General features: G+C 36.5%; 1 protein-coding gene across 1 annotated transcript; it reads right to left on the bottom strand.

Moving 5' to 3' along the window:
• Positions 1–10,322: 10,322 nt before the first annotated feature.
• LOC128546949 (trichohyalin-like) lies at positions 10,323–12,365 on the bottom strand. The gene has a single exon (XM_053518378.1). It carries the CDS (start codon positions 12,363–12,365, stop codon positions 10,323–10,325), a length of 2,043 nt encoding a protein of 680 aa, XP_053374353.1.
• Between the last annotated feature and the right edge of the window lie 10,801 nt (positions 12,366–23,166).

Raw genomic sequence — 23,166 nt, 5'->3', positions numbered from 1 at the left:
TAGAGCGTGACGTCACACATTCCGTCAGTGCGACAATATGAAAGCGCTACCGTAGTGTACACAATGACAACGGCACCGGATTGGTGGTGAGACTAGATACCGGAAAGGGCCCTTTCTTTCCGCGGAAAGGGCCTAACATACCGGTCATTTGTTTATTACTAGGCAATATTTAATTACTTCTTCGTGTAAAAATATACGTATGGCAGGCCCTTTCCGATAAAATTAGGCCCATTCCAATCAGTGCATTTTATGCACTGACTCGTTTTTTGTCTATAATTCATTTATAAAAATCGAAAATTGATAATTATTTTGTTACCCAACTAGAGGTGTACTATATGCACTTGTAAATAATAGCACTAAAGTGAGCACAGTTCATATAAAAAGGAAAAATACCTCTCCGCAGGGTGCGCCTATACAAGAGGCGGAAATTATCTGTAATAACATTATAATACAAATATGGTTGCATATCACGATAATACTGTAAACTTTCCAAGAAATTTGTGCATTTTTTCTGAAAACTTTTCAGCAAAACATAATATTTTCTAGATATATTATTTGTTTCCTGGAAATATTTTTGTGCAAAATTTCGCGTTAGTGAAAAAACACCAATAATTTGTATCCCATGTATCCCATTGTAACCTGGTTTACAAAATAGAATGTGTCTGTAGGACACAGGGTGTGCCCCCCCCCCCCACCACTGGTACATTTGTCACAAATAAGGGGCAATAATTCAAATGTTTGTAGTCTCGGTTTGAGGGTATAGCCTCAACAAACATTTTATGAAAAGGATTCATTATTCTAGGCCATATACTTTTTGAGCTATGTGCATCACAAACAAAGAATCCACTATTTTGGCTATTTCAAGGGCCATAACTCTGTAATAAGAGCTAAGATTCTTAAGAAGAATGCCAAGTGTGCAAGGTTACATCACGATAAAGACTCCAGCAAGGTTTTCTGAATTTACATCAAATACTTTTGAGCTAGGCACATAATTAGGTGAAAAAGTGCATTTTGTTTTTGCTATTTCAGGGGCCATAACTTTAAAAATAGGGGGTGGAGCCAGCCAAAAAATTAGAGGTGTGCAAGTTTATATCATGATTAAGACTTATGCAAGTTTTCAACCATTTATATTAAATACTTTTTGAGCTAGGTGCGTCAAAAAGTGAAAATGTACATTTTTGACTATTTCAGGGGCCATAACTCTAAAAATAGGGGGCGGACCCAAATGAAAAATAGGAGGTGCGCAAATTCATATCATGATTAAGACTCATGAAGGTTTCATGAATTTATATCAAATACTTTTTGAGCTAGGCATGTCACAAGCTGAAAATGTGCATTTTTGACTATTTCAGGGGCCATAACTCTGAAAATAGGGGGCGGAGCCAAATAAAAAATAGGAGGTGCACAAGTTCATATCATGATTAAGACTCATGCAAGGTTTCATGAATCTATATCAAATACTTTTTGAGCTAGGCATGTCACAAGGTGAAAATGTGCATTTTTGACTATTTAAGGGGCCATAACTCTGAAAATAGGGGGCGGAGCCAGACGAAAAATAGGAGGTGCCCAAGTTCATATCATGATTAAGACTCATGCAAGATTTCATGAATCTATATCAAAATACTTTTTGAGCTAGGCATGTCACAAGGTGAAAATGTGCATTTTTGACTATTTCAGGGGCCATAACTCTGAAAATAGGGGGCGGAGCCAGATGAAAAATAGGAGGTGCGCAAGTTCATATCATGATAAAGACTCAGGCAAGGTTTCATGAATCTATATCAAATACTTTTTGAGCTAGGCGTGTCACAAGGTAAAAATGTGCATTTTTGACTATTTCAGGGGCCATAAATCTAAAAATAGGGGGCGGAGTTAGATGAAAACTAGGAGGTGCGCAAGTTCATAACATGATTAAGACTCATGCAAGGTTTCATGAATCTATATCAAATACTTTTTGAGCTAGGCGTGTCACAAGGTAAAAATGTGCATTTTTGACTATTTCAGGGGCCATAACTCTGAAAATAGGGGGCGGAGCCAGACGAAAAATAGGAGATGCGCAAGTTCATATCATGATAAAGACTCGTGCAAGGTTTCATCAATTTATATCAAATACTTTTCGAGCTAGGCGCGTCACGAACTTCGGACGGACGGACGGACGCACAGACGGACGGACGCACGGACAAGACCAAATCTATATACCCCCACCACTCATGGGGGTGGGGGAGGGGGGGCACAAAAACGGAGTGTGTGGAAAATTTTGTACTTGTGTTATGATTAAAGTCTGATGCAGATATTCAAGAAGGTGCAACTGATGTGTCAGGTAAGTTTACACAAATTTTCCATTTTGTTTTAATTTATTGAGCCCCTATGAGCCCCCCTATACCCTTTGGACACATAAAATGGCGGTCATGTTGAGGTGATTTTCACGTACAAGGAGAAATGTGAAGGAATTTTAATAATATGTGTGAATATGTGTGAATAAACCAGATAAAATCGGATACATAGCTGTTACTTGACTCAGTTGTGATTTTCAAAGTCCAAACAATTGGTGGAACACTTTAATTTCAAAGGCTTTGGATTTGTTTTGATCCATGCAAAAGCGCGCCATCCAGACACAAAGGAAAATGTTGACCTTTTTTTATCTGGTCCGTAAGTTGTTTGTCAACTTATCTATGAACACTAACGGTAAATTCATAATTCCCTACCTGAGTGCATTACTTGTGCATTAGCTATTTTGCTATTTTGCTAATTTGCATACATACATTTGAGTATAATAGACATAAAATGTCGGAGAGTGGGGTAACGCCAGCCACGCCAGTACAGGCCCAAGGTCCAGAACGTAAGCGGACATACGCCGAAACAGTGAGTCCAGTGGAGGGAAATCGAACTGATCATGTAAATGTACCCGCCCCTACAAAGTGAAAAGGTTCTCCACCTAAGCCTACAGACTCTTGTACTGTCACAGCAGACGTCTGCCAGGATCAAACTTTTGACCTCACTCAACTTGTTCTATCGGTAGTTTCTAGTAAAGCTGTTACAAATGCGCTTACTGCCACAATGGTCCCACTTGTAACTTCAGTTATTGAGAATTCTCTAAAGCCATTATCACAAACTTTTCAGTTACAATTAGATGAAATGAGTTCTATGAATACTGAACTATTAACAAAAGTTGAAAGTCAAAATCAGAAGATCGAATATCAAAATAAACAGATTGAAAGTTTAAAATCTGAAAATAGAGAACTTTGGTCGAGACTCAGATCAACTGACAATGAAGTTCCGTCAGCTTTCAGTTACATTGATGAGATAGAGCAGTACGGGCACCGTACTTCACTGAGATTCCATGGGGTACCGGCAGAACCAAATAAATCAACCGATGAGATCGTTGTTGACCTGTGTAACAATAAAATCCGCGTTGAACCAAAAATAACGGTAAATGATATTGACCGATCTCATACTATTGGCAAAGTTAAAGATGGAAAGTGCCAAATTATTTGTAAATTTCGCAATTGGAAAATCAAAAATAATGTATATATGAGTAAGAAAAATCTTAAACCCACAAAATCAAATGGTTACAAAGTGTTCGTTTCAGAGGATTTGATGAAGAGAAGACAGTCGATCGTCCAGGAGTTAAACTCAGCGCGCCAGGATGGCCGCGTGCATTCATACTGGACAATTGATGGCCGCGTATATTTGTTAAACAGACTGAAAATGGGGAAAAGGTGCTCATCAGATCTCTTGAAGACATTGAATATATGTCACCATACTCTGTAGATGAGCCGATGAGTAATCCTTGGAACGCTGAATTTGAGAGAAATGTTATAATTATTATGAGGTTGTTTAAGTACAGAACTCATATGTATGTATTTACATGTAAAGGACATTTGTACTTCATGTAAGCTGTTTGTGTCTGTGTCTGTTTTATTGTAGTACTCAGTATTACTCAGGTACCTGTCAATCGCATATCATACACCACATGATAAAAACACCCACTCATCATATTGTATTCTTTCGTCAAATCAAGTTTGTTCGAACTAGCGTTTTTCACTCATACACACGCGTGCACACTGATCATTTTCGTACACTTATACGCGCGCATAAATATAGTCACTTCTGCACACAAGCACACACACACACGCGCACGCACAAAACTTCATAACATGAATATCCGCGCGTGCGCACGCACACACACACACGCACGCACACACACACATGCACTAGCACGCAGACACGGTCATTCACGCATTTAATAATTAGTCACACACGTAAGGCTTATTTCACTTATGATGTCCACTACAGTCGTCCATTATTATAACCATGATAACTGATGACTTATATTATTTTTTGTTAGTTAGCAATAATAATTTTGTTTTAAATGTTACAGTAGATAAAAAATAATATATAGCAAAACTTACCCTCGTATATAAACATCCATGTAGATCTACTGTTGTATTGATAGTATTTTTAATCCTGTGGTCATTCGGTTGTAATTATGAATGAATTACGTAAACCTTTGTAACTTTTTATTCAATCAGCTCTCTTGGTTTATTTTAATACGTACAATGTTTCAATAAAAACGGAATTTTCGTGCATAATTATATATGCATAACCATCAATGATTTTTAATTCTGTAGACAGGAATTCCCTAGATTTATCTCTAAAACAGGCCAATACATAGATGTATATAGTGTAAATAACTGACTGGTATATTAACATGTATGGTTTTTTTTTTGTGTTTTCATAATTATTGATTTACCTTTGCTTGTATTGTATCTTCACATATTGAAGTCGTCATACTCTCTTAAATCATATATATTAAAACAGGTCCATTATAAAGTAATTCGAAAAGAAGTGTTAGTGACGTATAAACATGTGGTCGTTAGTTTTTAACTTTTACTTCATCTACACATCTGAAATGTTGAAAGGTATTTGCTAGAAAACCATATACTTATTTTACTAAAACAGATGTCAGTCTAGACCCATAATCATGATTGTCTATGCTCAAACAATCATCAGTATATTTTAATGAAGCAACAAAGATTTCACTCTTGTTGTTTGCGGACCGGTATTTTTTTCTTTCCTTCTTCGTTTTTGTGTTGTTTTTTTTTTTTTTTTTTTTTTTTACAATTTAATGAACTGTGTGACGAAGTGGTGACTTTATATTTAGTCATCCTCACTATATGTACTAAACGTACTGCTCACGGCTAGGGGTGTTCGTCAAATATTTGTGAGTTCTTGTAATTTGGGTCGAACCAATAGAAGACTGCAACTGCAAGTAAGATTATCAAAGATAATATTTATTTGATACATGTATGCCCTTATGGAATGATAAACATATGGCAATGCAATGATGCATTGCACTTGTCCAGATCATCGATTCCTAAGGGCATAGGTGCACGGTTAGCATGGATAAGTAGAGGGGAATATAATAGGATTAACGGGATAATTAGTAAGGGTGATATATAGGCCAAATAAGAAGTAAAGGGAATACTGTATGATGAATATATATACATTGTATCTTAAAGCTGTCATTTTACGGTATAAAGGAATGTACATATAATGAAAAACAACAACCACTTTATTCATTTTATTTATATGTATTTCAATGTTACCCTATGACATACTCCCCCTGCTTGAAGAAATGTCGTCCCGACATTTTCCTTAGGTCTACCAAGAAAAATATTTAAATATCATGTCAAATATAAAAGCAAATAAGAGAAAAATAAACGATTAATGAATATCACGTCGAAGTATTCGCGGTGTGTACCATCGAGCGCGAGTGATACGGTCTAAGACCAATTTTACTAAGTTATAAGCTCTGACTACCTGTAAATATACATATAACGAGGTAAGTATTACATCTATCGTATTAACTTTTTACAGGTACATACAGCTACTCACGGTAAGTATTACACATTACCTAAGGTAAGTATGAACTACTACTTATCAGACATAAGTATGTATAAAAACAACAAGCATGTGATACATTTAAAAGTTATTTAGTTATTGCCTGTCAGAAGTCAAATCAAATGCAACAGTACTCTGAGAACCAACTGCGCTAATACTCCTGAAACATCATACACCGAAAAAATCAGAAATCTACAAACAGAATCATGTAAACTCACATACACATATCAGTTTCACACAATAAAATAATAATTCATACATATACATAAAATATTTATACATATCGTTCTGTTCAACTCATGTGGAAATCTCCTCTGTCCATCCATGTTGGTCTTTTACGTTGGCGTTTGGGTCTGTCTTCTGTTGAATCTGTAGAATTTGGGGATGATGGAGGTGATAATCCCATGCTTCCGGGAGCTCGTCGCATCGGAATAACATAAGGCTGTGTTCTATTGTTTGCATCATCTGTTGCTAAGGTGTCTTTTTCAGCCTGTTGTCCTTGTTCATGATCTGATGTTCCAGATATGGTCATAAAGGTGAGGAGCATGTTTCGATGAAGAATCCGAGATTTCTTATATCTGGCTCCTTCCCGCTTCACCTCATACACCGGAATCTCCTTGTTCGGCTGGCTTACAACTATGTACGGATGTTGCTCCCAGCGATCGGCAAGTTTCTGTCGTCCTCGGATGCTGACGTTTCTCACAAGAACGATATCACCGACGTCAAGGACAGAGCTTCGAGCCTTTTCGTCATATTTTTCCTTGTTTATGTTTCCTGTTTTTGCTGCAGTGTCTTTAGCCTTGGCATATGCAGTTCGTAGTCTTTCGCGAAGCTTAACAGCATACTCAGTTTGTTTGGTTGCAGATAGGTTGTCTGTTGGTAACCCCAGGAAGGCATCAATGGCGAGTCTTGGGTGTCTGCCAAACATCAAAAAGTATGGCGAAAAACCAGTACTTTTGTGATGAGTGGCATTGTACGCATGTACCAAAGTTGGAACATGCGCCCTCAAATCAGCTTTTTGGTAATCCTCCAATGTAGCTAGTATCTTGAGTAGCGTCTGGTTAAATCTTTCGCATTCTCCGTTGCCCATCGCGTGGTACGGAGTAGTTCTTGACTTGTCAATGCCGGCAATGTTGCAGAGCTCTTTAATGAGATGTGACTCGAAGTTCTGCCCTTGGTCACTATGTATTCTCGCGGGAAATCCGTAGTGAACAATAAAGTTTTCGAACAAGATTCTTGCCGTAGTTCTCGCCGTTTGGTTTTTGGTCGGGAAAGCTTGTGCATAGCGGCTGAAATGGTCTGTGATAACCAAGACGTCCTCAAAGCCACCCTTTGATCTTTCAAGGCTGAGAAAATCAATACAAAGGATTTCCATGGGCGAAGTTGACTCAATGGGAACTAATTTCTCTTTCGTTGTAAGAGTTTTCCTGCGGATGCATCTACCACAGTTCTTAATTTTGTCTGCTACAACGGCATCAATTCCAGGCCAGTAGAAACTCTCTTTCATTAGTGATGTCGTCCTGTCTCTTCCTTGGTGGCCGAGGTTATCATGCAGTGCTTTAAAAACGCCATCCTTTAGCTTTTCAGGTAACACTAATTGTTCTCTTTCTTCGCCGTTGACAAGAGACTTCCTGTAGAGAACTCCTTGAATGATGACTAGCTTTCTCCAATCTCTTAAGTATGTGGACATATTCGTAGAATTTGGCCCATTCAGCTTAGCTGGTTTGGTTCCATTTTGAATATGTTTCACCAGTGAGGAGATGACTGGATCCTTTGTCTGAGCTTCTATCCAGTCCTTATTGGATAAACTTTGCGCAAGGAGGATGTCGTCTGGAATGTCAGGTAAGTTCTTTTCTTTATTTTCCTTTTCAGGTGTTTGAAGACTGTCTGCAAAAGATGTATCCTGAACAGTTGCAGCATTGATGATGGCTTTCACGACATCTGGTTTAACGGAAACATATTCCTCTTTTGAAGTTTCATTACATCTGGATAAGCCATCGGCATCTGCGTTGTTTCGACCTGGTCTGTACTTTGGCTCGAAGTTGTAATTTGCCAATGAAGCAAGCCACCTTTGACTCGTAGTGTCCAGTTTTGCTGTAGTGTTGACGTATGTCAGCGGATTATTATCTGTCACAACCTCGAACCTCGCCCCGTATAAGTAGTCGTGGAACTTCTCAGACACTTCCCATTTAAGGGCGAGAAATTCAAATTTGTGAGCAGGATAATTTCTCTCGGCTGGTTTTAGACTTCTACTTGCATATGCAATTACTCTGTTTTTATCACCTTGTTTCTGGTAGAGTACAGCTCTCAAGCCATTTGTTGAAGCGTCTGTGTGTACTGTAAAAGGTAAGTTGTAGTCTGCATACGCAAGTATTGGGGGATTCATCAGCTGATCCTTTAACTGATGGAATGCTTGTTCCTGTGGCTGTTCCCATTTGAAAGGGACTTTCTTAACTTTTGGTTTGTCACCTTTCTTTTTCTTTGATTGTTTTGAGGGTTGGCCGATAAGAAGGTCGTTCAATGGTCTTGCAATTGACGCAAAGCCTTTTATAAATCGCCTATAATATCCGGCAAATCCAAGAAATTTTCGGACGTCTTTAACATTTTTCGGTGTTGGCCAGTTTTTGACGGCTTCTATTTTTGCTGGATCGGCATGTATACCTTGTTCCGATACGACGTGTCCAAGGTAGGTAGTCTTAGTTTTGAAAAATTCACACTTCTTTGGGTTTATTTTCAGGTTGTTGTCTGCTAGTCGTTGGAATACAGCATCTAGCCTATTGATGTGATTTTCGATGTCGGCTGAGAAGATGATAATGTCATCAAGATAGATGAGGCAGTCTTTCAGATTAAGGTCCCCCATGCAACGCTCCATTAATCTTTGGAAGGTTGCAGGCGCATTACAGAGGCCAAAGGGCATTCTGTTACACTGATAAAAGCCGACTCCCCATACTTGGAACGCTGTCTATTCCATGTCCTCCTGTTGCATTTCTACTTGCCAGTATCCGGATTTCAAGTCTAATTTAGAGAAGTATTTTGATCCAGCAAGTAGATGAAGAGTGTCTTCAATACGTAGAATTGGATATGCGTCTTTTTTCGTTCGTTCATTGAGTTTGCGAAAATCTATACAAAATCGAACAGATCCGTCCTTTTTACGAACAATTACGACGTTTGAAGACCAAGGACTATTGGACGGTGATATTGCTCCAACGTCGAGCATATCCTGAAGATGTTGTTTAACTTCGTTGAATAATCCAGGAGGTACACGACGATATGGTTCTTTAAAAGGCTTGTTGTCTGTAAGTTCTATCTTGTGCTTTACAGCCGACGTGTGTCCTAAATCTGTAGACGACTTCGGAAAAATAGACTCCCATTTTTGAAACAGATCGTAAACTTTCTTCTTTTGTTCATTTGATAAGTTCGAATCTTCTAAATCAACGCCATATTGTGTTTTCATGTTTATTTCATTTTTATTCTCATTTTCAATTTCAGGTGATGATTGCTGACCCAAGTTTACTTGATGCGATGACGGAGAACTTGAAGGTGTGAACGATGGAAATGACGAAGACGATGAAGGTGTACACGATGAAGACATAGATGTAGATGACTGAGATGAAGATGCAGATTTATCATCGAAGACAGATGCAGATCGAAGAACTTGAACCTCTTGGAGTTGACAGATGTCTGCTTTAAAAGGAATGTTCAGAACTTTTGCACTAAGATTGCATAGCCGAACTGGTACACGAGACGTTTTCCCAGGATTTTCCAGAGAAACCACACGAGGACAGACAGCTGCTGATATGGAAGTGATTTCATTCAACGATTCTGTAACAGCTGCACTAACATTACGCTGCTTACGTACAAATCCGGTGACTGTTCTGGTCTCATTTGGCTGTAGTGTTATCTTCTTTGTTGTTTTGACGATACCAACGTTAGAATCAGCAATGCAAGAAAATGCTAACTTCCATTCCTCAGGAACATAACTTGGTCATCATTCTTGCATAGATGTGCACATTCTCTTATAAGGTTTGTTCCAACAATAACAGGGACCTTTTTATTGTACTCGGTCATTGGTACAACTAGTAATGGAAGAATTATTTCATTTTCTTGAAGAAAAGGTGCTTGAATGGTTGTCTCAATATATCCTAGATACGGAATCTTTTCACCATTTGCGCAAATAATATCGATGTTGAAATCTGTGATGCTCCTCAGTTCAGGTTTTCTTTCCATACTGTTAAAGTACTCCTCGGTAATTGTACTAACTTGACTACCTGTATCTATCAAAGCATCAACTTCCCTGCCTTCTATAAAGATGGTATGTTCGTTTGCTTTTCCTACCAGCCTATGTTTCACATTTGTATTATCATCTTTAGGGCTTTTAATTTCTTCTTTGATTCTGTTTTGCCCTTTAACAGAAGCATCCATTAGTTTAAATTCTTCTGTTTATTGTTTTCGGCTTTGTTGTTTCGTTTGTCCTTTGTGTCATCCTTATCCTCTTTCTTTTTGTCGATGTCTTTGTTGTACCCAGTTGGTCTATGGTTTCTACTATCAAAATGTCTACTGCGGTTGTACCTGGAATCGTCATATCTATTGTAATCTCTTGGTTGATATTCTCGTCTATCTCCTCTATTGTATCTGTAATCAGAACGTGAATCTCTCCTTTGACTTTCTTTTCTGTATTCCTCGATTTTTGAATCAAGTTCCTCCATCTTTTTCATCATACTTTGTAACATCTCTGTGTGTTTATCTTCTGCTTTCAGTTGTTCTTCCTTCTTTGACGTAGTTGTGTTTGTGTTTGTTCTGTCTAACTTCATCTCATGTTCCTCGGCTCTTGCTTTTCTTCTCAGAACTTCAAACTTTTCACCACTCTCAAATGCATGTCTAGTTGCATTTTTCAACTCTTTGCTCTGTAAGGACCTCCAAAACTTGTCTCTTAGCATTTCATTTCTCTCATCTATAGTCAGACTTCTTTTAGCTTCTATTAGATGTAGCATTTCTTCCAGTCTTAGTCCCCATTCAACGATACTCTCGTTAGGTTGTTGCTCTGCTGTATAAAACTGGGTAAAGATTGTCTGTTTACTAGACATATCGCCAAAAATATCTTCCATCTTGCCGATTATTTCTTCAGGAGTTGCTGTTGGAGGTATATTTATGAGAACTTTCCTGGCTTGTCCCTTTAGCGATTGTCTTACAGATTGTGCGATGATATTTTCATGATATAACTTTGTTACACATAGACATTTAATTTCTGTTTTCCATTCTTCTAAGGTAACTTCGTCTTTTGGTTTAGGCTCGTATCCTGAAAAGTGACTTATTTCTGGTTTAATCTGTATAATAGTTTCTCTGACAATCTTCCTTTCATCTTTGTCTTCTTTGTTTGTTTCAGCATGTGTCTTCTCTTTGTTTTCCTTGTCGATGTTTGGCTTTATGACCTTTTCTTTCTTGACTTCCTTTTCAGGTCTCTCATGACTACTAGTTTTCTCATATCTGGACCATAACTCCTCCTCCTTTCGTAAATGTGCCTCTCGTTTTGTTAATTCCTCATTTCTTCTTCTAAATTCACTTTCTATTCTAGCTATCTCTTTACTATTTTCATCCTCTCTTTTCTTTTTCTCTTCAGCTATCCTAAGCCTTTCATATCTCATATCAATGTTTCTTTCCTCTTTTTGAAGCTTCATTTCTCTTTCCCTCATAACATTTTCTCTCTTTACTAATTCGTCTAACATCATTCTTTGTCTGTCTAATTCAATCATGCGCTTCTTTTCTTCTTGAAGAATCTGTTTGTACTTTTGATCTTCTATTTCAATAAGATCTCTCAATTCAGCCTTTCGCCTTTCTATCTCTGTAATTTCTCTATTCACTGACTTTGCAATCACATTCTCTTTATAACTTTCTTGTATTGTCTCTTCATTTTTAACATTACTTCCAAGTTCTCCTCTAACCTTTGTTTCAATTGGTAGTAATGCTATCTCATCCATTTTTCTATCTAAGAATTCAAGATCATCTATGTCCTGTTGCCTTTCATGTGTAGTTACTAGTCCCTGTCCAATCGAATGTCTCTTACTTTCTGATCTATTATCTAACGTGTTAGTGTCTACTTTATGTTTCCCTTCAGGCATTTGCTTATACGTATGGTGGATTTCTGTAGCTTCATACTGTGGCATATAACTGTGTCTATTTTCAGTCATTCTCCTTCCTGCATTCCTTTCAATAGGATATTTCTGTTGTGTCACTGATGCACTCTGACTCATTTGGCTATGATATCTTGTCTCTGACTCTCCTCGTAAGTCTCTTAGTCTTTCCTCTAGGACTTCTGTTTCTAAACTTAAGTCTAAGCTTGATCTGTCATGTGTTGGATTTGACCTATTTAATATTTCATCTCTATCACTTGCTGTACTGTTTCTTGTATTTAAATTATCTCTTTCAGGTTCTCTCTGGTACCTTTCCTGTGGATTCACATAGCCCATGTAGCTGCCATCATCAATGTCTTATTCTGTTGTAGGTAGATTTTCACCTTCAGCATAATGACGAGAAGCTGGAGCATTTATATTCCTCCCTGTAGTTACATTATCACTGCCGCAAGTATGCACTTGTCTATCCTGTAACACAGGTGTTTCATTCCTTGTTATATCATAGCTATGTATAACTCCCATATGTCTTTACTGATTCCTCCTTTGAACTAATAACAGTTCTCTTCGTTTTCACAGAACAAAGCTTTATCACAAAATGTCACTATCAAAAATATTGACAATTCTAAATACTAGACAAAAATCTTACCGGTAAATTATTCCAACTATATAATCCAATTCAATCACACAAACACTTAACACAAGTCACACTTATTAAAGCACAAAATAAAGTTCAGAATGTTAAAGCATTCCTAAATCACACATAACAGTGTTCAGTTCCCGTGTCACACGTCACCGTCTGTACATCCAACGTCGTTCCGTAGTAATCTGTTGATGCTGATCAGCTATGAACGTTAGTATAGGGCCCTTACTAAATGACAGTTCTGTGCGTACGTGTAATCCAAATGTAAACAAGAGAGGGAATTCCGAGGTATTCCGTGTCACGTGGATATGATATCCGATGAAATTGTAGAAAATCCTACAATGACGTCATTATTCAGGTTAAATTAAGAAATCACCACCTGGGAAAATCCAGGTAAACACAGGTTAATTCCATCAGGTATCATGTATATCACAACAGCTTTCAGCTGCAGAGTCTGTCAAATGGCTCTAAACCCAAATCCTGTAGTTGGGCGCCATTGACGAAGTGGTGACTTTATATTTAGTCATCCTCACTATATGTACTAAACGTACTGCTCACGGCTAGGGGTGTTCGTCAAATATTTGTGAGTTCTTGTAATTTGGGTCGAACCAATAGAAGACTGCAACTGCAAGTAAGATTATCAAAGATAATATTTATTTGATACATGTATGCCCTTATGGAATGATAAACATATGGCAATGCAATGATGCATTGCACTTGTCCAGATCATCGATTCCTAAGGGCATAGGTGCACGGTTAGCATGGATAAGTAGAGTGGAATATAATAGGATTAACGGGATAATTAGTAAGGGTGATATATAGGCCAAATAAGAAGTAAAGGGAATACTGTATGATGAATATATATACAGTCGAATACCGTTACCTCGATATTCAAGGGACTGTAAATATTGCATCGACGTATCCGAAGTTCGACGTACCGATATCGACTATCTGGGACTATTTTGTACTTGTGTCGGACGTCTATATTGTCATTATATCCAATACTTTTTTTCAGAGGGCTTGAAAGGGGAAAGAAATAATATAAAACATAAATACGATTTTAATTTTATTTACAAATAAAACATCTAATTAAATACATACGTACAACTTTTAAATTATTCAAAATATACATTTAAACATTAGCATTTTTATTCCTTCCCTAAACAAGTCTGAATGCAGCGGTAACGTTCCTAGTTGAGTAGTCATTTCAAACTAACTTGAAATATATGATTAATACATCGCCGGACAACAATAGGTTGATTTTCACACCTTACAAATAACATGGAAATTTTTTGACAAGCTGTGATATTGACGAAACCAGGTGTAAAAACAGTACAGGTAAGTTGACGGGACTGAAAAATCTCATCGAGCTAAACAAAATATCGAGCTAATCATATCGAGGTAATGATAAATAATTACATTAAGATAAATAGGGAAAAATCGGGACCGACTCAAACACATCGTGCTAACCGGAGTATCGAGCTAACCGATATCGAGGTAACGATATTCAACTGTATATATCTTAAAGCTGTCATTTTACGGTATAAAGGAATGTACATATAATAAAAAACAACAACCACTTTATTCATTTTATTTATATGTATTATAATGTTACCCGATGACATGTGACTTAGGTTGTCCACATGTTTATTAGAGATTGATATATGATATTGAAAGGAATATCTTAGTGATCATATATACGTTTAGTGTTATGTTTCTATTCAGCTTTTTGTACAGCGAGAAACTGGGAATATTCCTGGAGGTTTTACAACTTTTAAGGTATTAATTTAACATCGATTATAGTTCAAGAAAGGGATATGTTAGTGATCATACACTGGTTTAGTTTTAAGTTACAATTCAGCTTTTCGTACAGCAAGAAATTCAGTGTAGTTCAGAGTTATTGTAAAATGTTTTTCCTTCATTTTCTCCTGCCTCAACAAGCGACATATGTGCCATGTCGGTTGTAGTGCTTTATGTATTTTTTTCTCTACATATTTTCTATGATCTTTTTTCTTTGTTTGTCCAGCTTCTTCGGGATGAAAGTTATATTATGTTATTATGACCTCCTTGCCGCAAGGATGATAGCTGTATACATAATTTTATATCCGTTTAGATAATGAACGATCTTAGTGCTTACCGCGCGACAATTGGTCTTTTTTTATAACGGTATTCAAAGATTTGTGAAAAACTATCGGTTTTACAGTCAACCAATTCTGCACATTGTAAATTTTATACTGCATGCAATACATAATTTTATCTTCTGCATTATGTTGCCATTTATAACAATTTTATATTTTAGTGTCGTTAATTTTCGAACAGGACTTTTCGTATCGTTGGTAGTGCTCAGCGGCGGATTCAATGAATCTTTAACGGATGAACTAGTTTTGTTTTCGAATACTGACTATGCTTTTACTTTGATAAAACTATTGCTGTTATTAGCTGGCGATACTGAGTTAAATCCGGGACCGGTGAATAATGAAGACAACTATTTATCGATTTTTCATCAAAATATAAGAAGTATCCGTAATAAATTAGATTTTGTTCGTGACAGTTGGTTAGACTTTGATATTCTCTGCTTCACTGAGACGCACCTTGATACTTCGGTAAACTCAAATGTTTTAATTTTAGAGCATTTTGATGAATTATATCGTAAGGATAGTACTTGTCATTCAGGAGGCCTTTTAATGTTTATCACAGAACACTTAATATCTAGCAGAATTTCTGATTTAGAGATACCGCTGCCTGAATCATTATGGGTTAAAGTAAAATGTCGCGATGAAGTATACTTGATTGCAGCTGTACACAGACCACCTAATACATCTGTTGATTTTTGGGATAGGTTAAACATTTCTATAGAAAATGCTTTCGATATTAGCAGTAAGATTCTAATTGTAGGAGACATTAATGAAGACCAGCTTAATATGAACAGTCATAAACTGCGAGATATATTAATTTTGAACAATACGTACAACGTAATAGTAGAGCCTACGCGAATTACACCTTATTCATCCACACTTCTAGACCCAATTGTTATTTCAAACGATATTTCAGTTTTACATAAAGGAACATTTAATACTCGGCCAGCTAACATTAGTGATCATTTAGGCACATTTGCTTACATTAAATTTCACCGACCTTCCTCAGTACCATATAAAAGACGTGTTTGAACTATAAACGAGCAGATTTTTTAAAAATGAATGAGTTGATTAGAACTACAGACTGGTCTTTTATAACTTCAAACACGATTCACGAGGCAACTATTTCTTTTACTAATAAATTCATAGATCTAGCAAAGACCTGTATTCAATCCACATATGTAACAATACGACCAAACGATAAACCTTGGTATGATTCTGCAATACGTCTTGTATCCAGACTAAAAGATCGCAAAAAAAAACAACAGAAAGCTATTAAATCAAAAAATGTGTCTGATTGGAACGAATACCTAAAATTACGTAATAAAGAAAGTAATTTAATAAAACATGCAAAACAGAAATTTTTCAATAATTTAGAATTTACTCTCTTTGAAACAAGTTCTAGCAACCCGAGATTCTATTAAAAAAACGGTTGAATTATTAGTGAAACAATACAAAAGTAGTAAAGTTATTCCTCCACTTGAAGTAAATGAAAACGGCAATGTTTCTAAGTTTATTTCTGATATAGAAAAAGCAAACTGTCTTAATGATTACTTTGTTTCAGTTTCAACGGTTGACTCCTCTAGAACTAACCTTCCACCATTTGTAATGAAGAGTAGGAACATCATGAATGAATTCTTAATTAATGAACAAGAAATAACTGATTTTCTATCGTCTTTGCTGATTAATAAAGCCTCGGGACCAGATGAAATTAGCCACAGAATGCTAAAAGAATGTAAAAATTCAATTTGTAAACCATTGTGTATACTTTTTAATAGATCTTTGACTGTATGTGGATATCCAGATGTGTGGAAATCAGCCACTGTCATGTCTCTATATAAAAAAGGAAATAGAAATACTCCGTCAAATTACAGGCCTATTTCTCTGATTAGTTGTGTAGGAAGAGTTATGGAAAGAGTCATGTTCAAACATTTTTACAATCATTTGTATTCAAACGATTTAATTTTCAAAACAGTCGGGTTTCTTACCAGGTCATTCTACTGTGTATCAATTATTAGATATTTATCACCAAATATGTCCGTCTTACGATAATAAAATACCAACATGTATGGTTTTCTGCGACATATCAAAGGCGTTCGATCGAGTATGGCATGAGGGTCTAATTTTCAAATTAAAACAAAACGGAATCGGTGGAAATCTTTTGCAGTGGACCAAAAGTTATCTTTCTAATCGTAATCAAAAAGTGTTTATCGGATCGTCTTTCTCAGATCTAAAATTTGTATCGGCCGGTGTCCCCCAAGGCTCGGTCCTTGGTCCTCTATTCTTTTTAGTATATGTTAATAACATTATTGATAATCTATTAAGTGTAGCTCGTCTTTTTGCTGATGATAGTTCTTTATCTGTCTCATCTTCAGATATAGATTTCATGCAACGCACCTTAAATAATGATCTTCAGATAATTAGTGACTGGTCTCTGCAATGGCTCGTAGATACTAATCCTAGTAAGACAGAAGTAGTATTTTTTACATTAGGATCAGTACGTAAACCTGCATTGATATTCAATAATGTTAGTCTTGACTTTGTCGAAAGTCATAAACATTTAGGAGTAACATTTAGATATGATGGAAAATGACATGATCATATTAATAATATTATGTCATCCGCTTCGAAAGTCCTTGGATCAATGAGATCACTGAAATTTAAAAATAATCGTAATTCATCGAATCAGATATACATATCTTATTTAAGACCCTTATTAGAATATGCATCTGTTGTATGGGATGGATGTGCCGACTATGAGAAACAAGCTTTAGAAAAGATTCAGTACGAAGCAGCTTAACCAGATCAGTCTCAATTGAACGGTTAATGAAGGAAATAACTTGGGTTTCATTAAAAGACAGGCGCACTATTCAAAAATTTGTAACTGTTTATAAAGCAAGACAAGGAAACTTGCCAAATTATCTAGCAGATATATTTCCTGCAACTGTTTCTGAAACTACTCCCTATCCTCTTCGTAATAACAACGACTATGAAACATTAGCCCGTCGTACTCAGATATACAGTTCCTCTTTTATTCCGTCAGCCGCTTCTCTTTGGAACAATCTTGAACTAGGCATAAGACACTCGGAATCAATTAATATTTTCAAAACTAAATTAAGGACAAAATTTAAAGCGCATACCATTCCTAAATACTACTGCACAGGTGACAGACAAATTTCGGCATATCATGCACGCATACGTAATTACTGTAGTAACCTAAATGGTGATCTCTTTCGTAATCATCTTCGTAATAACCCTATGTGTGAATGTGGTCATCAAAATGAGGACGCAGAACATTTTTTCTTCAACTGTACTTACTTCCAAACTCAAAGAATTAACTTATTTCGCGATACTCGTATGTTTCATCCGCTAAATTTAGAAACTCTGCTCTTTGGTAGCGATAGATATACGGATGAGGAGAATAATTTTATATTCTTACAGGTTCAAAAATACATAAAACAGACTGCAAGATTCAAACAGTAATGTACGATATTATGAATGAGAATATAAAGTTGAGAATACTGGAATGTCTTATATATAAGATTGACTTCCCAAGGAGCTGGACCCGCCCCTCCCCACCCTCTCTCTCACACACTCATAAAAATTTATATACATGCTTTATTTCATTTTCAAATTTACAAAACCTTTATTTTATAAAGCGTATATATTCAAACGTAATAATGACCCTTCGCACTTTCATGCTTCCATAAAACATCATTATTTTCAAGTTGATTTTTGCCATCATAGTGTGACCAGGGCCTGACCCAGCTATATCGAATGGAAACGGTTCAGTCTCTGACCCAAACAGTTCGAGTTTGAAATGTATCATTTTGCTAGATACTACCCATTAAGAAGACGTTTCCCGTTTACCAGTTTGCAGTCGTTTCCTTGTGAATCACTTCAAACACCTGTGTTGCGAGGAATCGTCAGTCTTTTTGGCGTCTTGACATACGTGTACTTTTTTTAAGATGCTCTTGACTGAAAATTGTATTTTGTTGAAACAGTACCATATATACATTGTCTACAATAACGCCATTCCCCTTGTTATTATTAGAACGACACATTTTCTGAATGTCTCGTAAAACAAGAGCTTAAGTTTATACGTATTTTGGCGGGAAAGTTGAATGTGCCTTCCATGATGCGCCTCCGGTAGACTGCGTGTACATAAGGTTATATGTTGACGTTACATTTTCGAGTAAATAAAAAGGTTAAACTTTCATACTGAATTTGAACAGTTATCTTAAATTAGAAACCAACACATAAATTAAACACACACAACTAAGTTTTGATTGGCCTACACGCTCGTCATTGTAAGGGTAAATGACAACTGCTGGTGACTGTGACGTATATTGCGGCGATATCAAACTATCGGTTTTTTGTTTGAAGTTGTTCAAAGTGAAACGCGGGGAAAGCGACAAACGGAAAAGATGTTCTTAATGGGTAGTAATGCATATGGTAAAATTTAACAGGTTCCGACAGAGATTTCAACTGTGGTAAAATCTGTTTGTTTGTTTTGGGTTTAACGCCGATTTTCAACAGTATTTCGGCGGGCAGTTAACCTAACCAATGTTCCTGGATTCTGTACCAGTACAAACTTGTTCTCCGCAAGTAACTGCCAACTTCCCCCACATGAATCTGAGGTGGAGGACGAATGATGTCAGACACAATGTCTGTTATCAAATCGTCACGGAGAACATACACCTATCCCGGGGATCTAACTCGCGACTCCTTGATCCGTAGATCTGCGCTCTCCCTGGGAAGGCGTTAACTAACACCTACTTGCTTACATAAAATACATATAAGAATCGAAATAATATATAGCAGAACCATGTTTTAACATATTTCAACAATACGCCGCTTGTATAATTCGCTCGGGCTACGCCGTCGTGAAATCATTCCGCAGGCGTCTAACCCCTTCGTATTATTTCGATATGCTAAAATATATGGTTCAGCTATACATTATTTCTGAATTGAATTGCTACTCGAGTGAATATCATCTCTAGAAATGTAATTCTTTTATTGACAGATTTGTCACAATGGAAGTCTAATTATTATAATATGTTTTGCAGAACTGACAAATCGAGGGTTCAACGCAATAAGGGCGTATCTACATATAATAATTATATGTAGATACGCCCTTATTGCGTTGAACCCTCGAAATGAGAGTCTGTCACACCAGCGTCGGTTCAGTTCACATACTGTGTCTGCCATGCAAGCATTTTTGAAGCATCTTGAGGAACCAGTGTGTTTTATTGCGCATAATGGCAACAAATTTGACTTTGCTGTCCTAAAAGCAGAGCTTAAACGTATTGGTCAATCAGCAGTGTTTGACCATATGTTTTGCGCTGACAGCTTATATGCTGTCAGAGAACTAGATCCGCCTACCGAAGAAGTGAGTTTCGAATAATTATCCTCCTCATTGAAGAGGAAGTTCGGCGATTCTGTGAAAACGAGCCTTAAACAGACGAAAACTGCTCCAGCTACAAGCACGAAACAAATGCCAGGACAAACGCCCATGTAAAAGAAGAGTTACTCTACCCCAGTAGTAGTAGAAATGCAGGAAAAGTCGTATGCTTTAAGAGAGTACTACAAGGACAAGCTTGAAATGTTGCCAAGAAATTCACATACAGCGGAGGGTTTCTGTAAAGCACTGGTCATCGTAGTTCAAACTACTCGAAATTTCAGTAAATGGGTCAATAAAAATAAACAGAAAATGTCAAAAATGAACCCTGCGTATTAGAACAAATGTTCATATGAACAAAACAATATACCCCATCAACTTCGAAGGGGTCATAATCCATTCCTGAACATACGTTAGTGATTGTAGCACTGTGTGAACTTATTGGATTTTTTCATAACAAATGTAATCAGATTTTATTTTTGTTAAAATGCTAATCATTATAGTACGTCTTTCTTTATAATGGCCGCCTAGTCGCAAAACTCGACAGAAAACTCAAAAAACTGTATGCCTATTCAATAAAGAAATGATGAAGTATTTGGGCTTATAAGCTCCATACACTGTACTCATTGAATTAATAAATATAAGTTTTGTATTGTATTTTACTTGCGACAGTCAAACAGTATTTGTTGGTCTATTTCACCAACGTTGGCCTTGTCTTGGACAAGAAATAGAATCTGTATGCGTGTTTCCGCTAACATACGAGAAAAATATATATTTATTCCGCTCAGTTTGACAGGACACTTTGTTTTTATTTTTTCCTTGGTATTTTTTAGCTCCACTATTCGGAGAATAGGGGTGCTATTCTACTCGCCCCGGCTTCGGCGTTGGCTTTCTTGGTTGAAGTTTTTCGGCAACCTTTGTTTTTCCGTCACATCTTTTTACTATTGCTTATATCTTACTGTAACTTCACATAAACATTGTGCAGCATACAAAAAAAGTTTATGCAGGGGTTGTGTCCATTATACCCAAAGTCAAGGTCACCAAGGTGTTATACTTAGGTTATTTTCAGGTTAAAGGTTTTGGGCAAGCCTTGTTTTCTGAACATATCTTTGGTACTATCAAATATAATGACTTGAAACTCATACTGGCATCTCTATCATCAACATCTGCATGTTTGGAAACAATTCCCATAAACCAGTTTGTCTGTTTGTTTTTTGACAGAATTTGTGTACTTGGTTAATTTTGGGCAAGCTTCGTTTTCGGAACATATATTTGTTACTATCAAAGATAATGACTTCAAACTCAAAATTATGGTGGCTAATTTCTGCCAGTGTCGTTCTGTCGTTCTGGCGCCCCCGCCATAACGAAAGAACGACGTTTTCCTCTTTTGGCGTTGTTTCGTTCCCTCGTTCTGGCGCCCCCGCCAAAACGATATAACGAAGAATGCAACGCGACAAAACGAAAGAACGACACTTATAAACGGCGCCCTAAAAAACGTCGTCTTGGCGTTCTGTCGTCCCCACCAGAACGACGGAACGAAACAACGCCAAATGTGAAAATATCGTTCTGGCGTATATTAAATAGATTTATTGACTAATAAAATTGCTAGTTTATTTACGACTATTTCGGATTCTGGCTAATACATTTACGATTATAATAGCATAGCATCGCTGTAAATGGATACGTTAATGATATATATATTTTAATGAATTGATGAGTAATAAATTATATGTTCGATTTTATAGATGTTTTGTTTTGCTTTTTTTCTTGCTTTTTATAATTGAATAAACATAAGAAATTCTACACGACATGTGTTCGTTCTCGCTGCACTGAAGTAAAGTGACATTAGATTAGAATGCTGATAATCAAATTAACGCATGCTTTCCCGAAAGTTTGGTTTAGCCAGTTTTTATATAAACATTAAACATAAGTTTAAAAATATCGAAAACCACGGAATTAAAATGACATACGCCATATTTAATATTTGTTGGAGAAAACAGGACAAAAACTTCATTATAGTGGATATAGAAAATAAAAGTAAAGAATCTATATAAATTTGCAATTATCTGATCAAGTTGTTTTTGTATTTCTTTTTTCCCCATTTCGGTGCAGTATCTTATCTAAACTGACGGGATTCGTGTTAATTACTCATTTTGTCAGTAACGTTTAGATACATGTATTCCACCAAAATGTTAAATTAGCAATGAAAGGACGGTGCTAGGAACATTACGCGTTATTTTAAATCAAAGGTTCATATTGAACAGCCTAACACTTTACTATTGATCATTCTCCGCGCCTGATCTCGGATAGACAGCGGTAAGTGGTCGAAATATTGGCGGGTAGGCGCTATGAATATGTCCCACACTATTTTTCCTAACGATTAGTGTTATGTGTGTAAAATATGTTTGAAAATGTCATCCATTCATATATGTTAAACAAAGGTCAAGTATTTGGCCACATGTCGTAAGAAATGAAACTTAAGTAAAATAAATGTAAGCTGTCTTGCACGCCGATTTCAATGTCGGTGATTAGTGAACTGCGTAAAAGACGGAGTATAAGACAATTTGTTACTATGACATCATGAATCAAAGCACTAAAAGTGCTGAATGCGACTTCTTAAATAGAAGACAATCTTTTTTTTTCAGTGGAGTACTGAAATATAATGGAAGATTATATTTTGAACTTTTACTTATTCAAATAGCGAGATTTACATGTACAATATACATATATTATTCAATACCTATTTTTCTCTTCCAATCAGCGAATTGCGCTTGTACCATGTGACTGTCCATTATATTACCGTATTGGATCCATTATATTCCGTATTTGACTAGACAAATAGAGTACATGTTCACAATATGGCACAAGCTCAGCTCGAGTTCATAGAAGAAACGCTCAATTATTTTTAACAAAACGGTCTACAAACTGTTTCCTGGTCGCCAGTACTTAACCAAATTCACT

This window comes from Mercenaria mercenaria, chromosome 11 (assembly GCF_021730395.1).
Source record: "Mercenaria mercenaria strain notata chromosome 11, MADL_Memer_1, whole genome shotgun sequence".
Lineage (NCBI taxonomy): Eukaryota > Metazoa > Mollusca > Bivalvia > Venerida > Veneridae > Mercenaria > Mercenaria mercenaria.
This window is presented reverse-complemented; position numbering and strand designations above follow the sequence as displayed.

Bases quoted from the DNA above. Each gene is read 5' to 3' on its own strand.
- LOC128546949 (XM_053518378.1), bottom strand. From the start codon at position 12,365: ATGGGCTATGTGAATCCACAGGAAAGGTACCAGAGAGAACCTGAAAGA.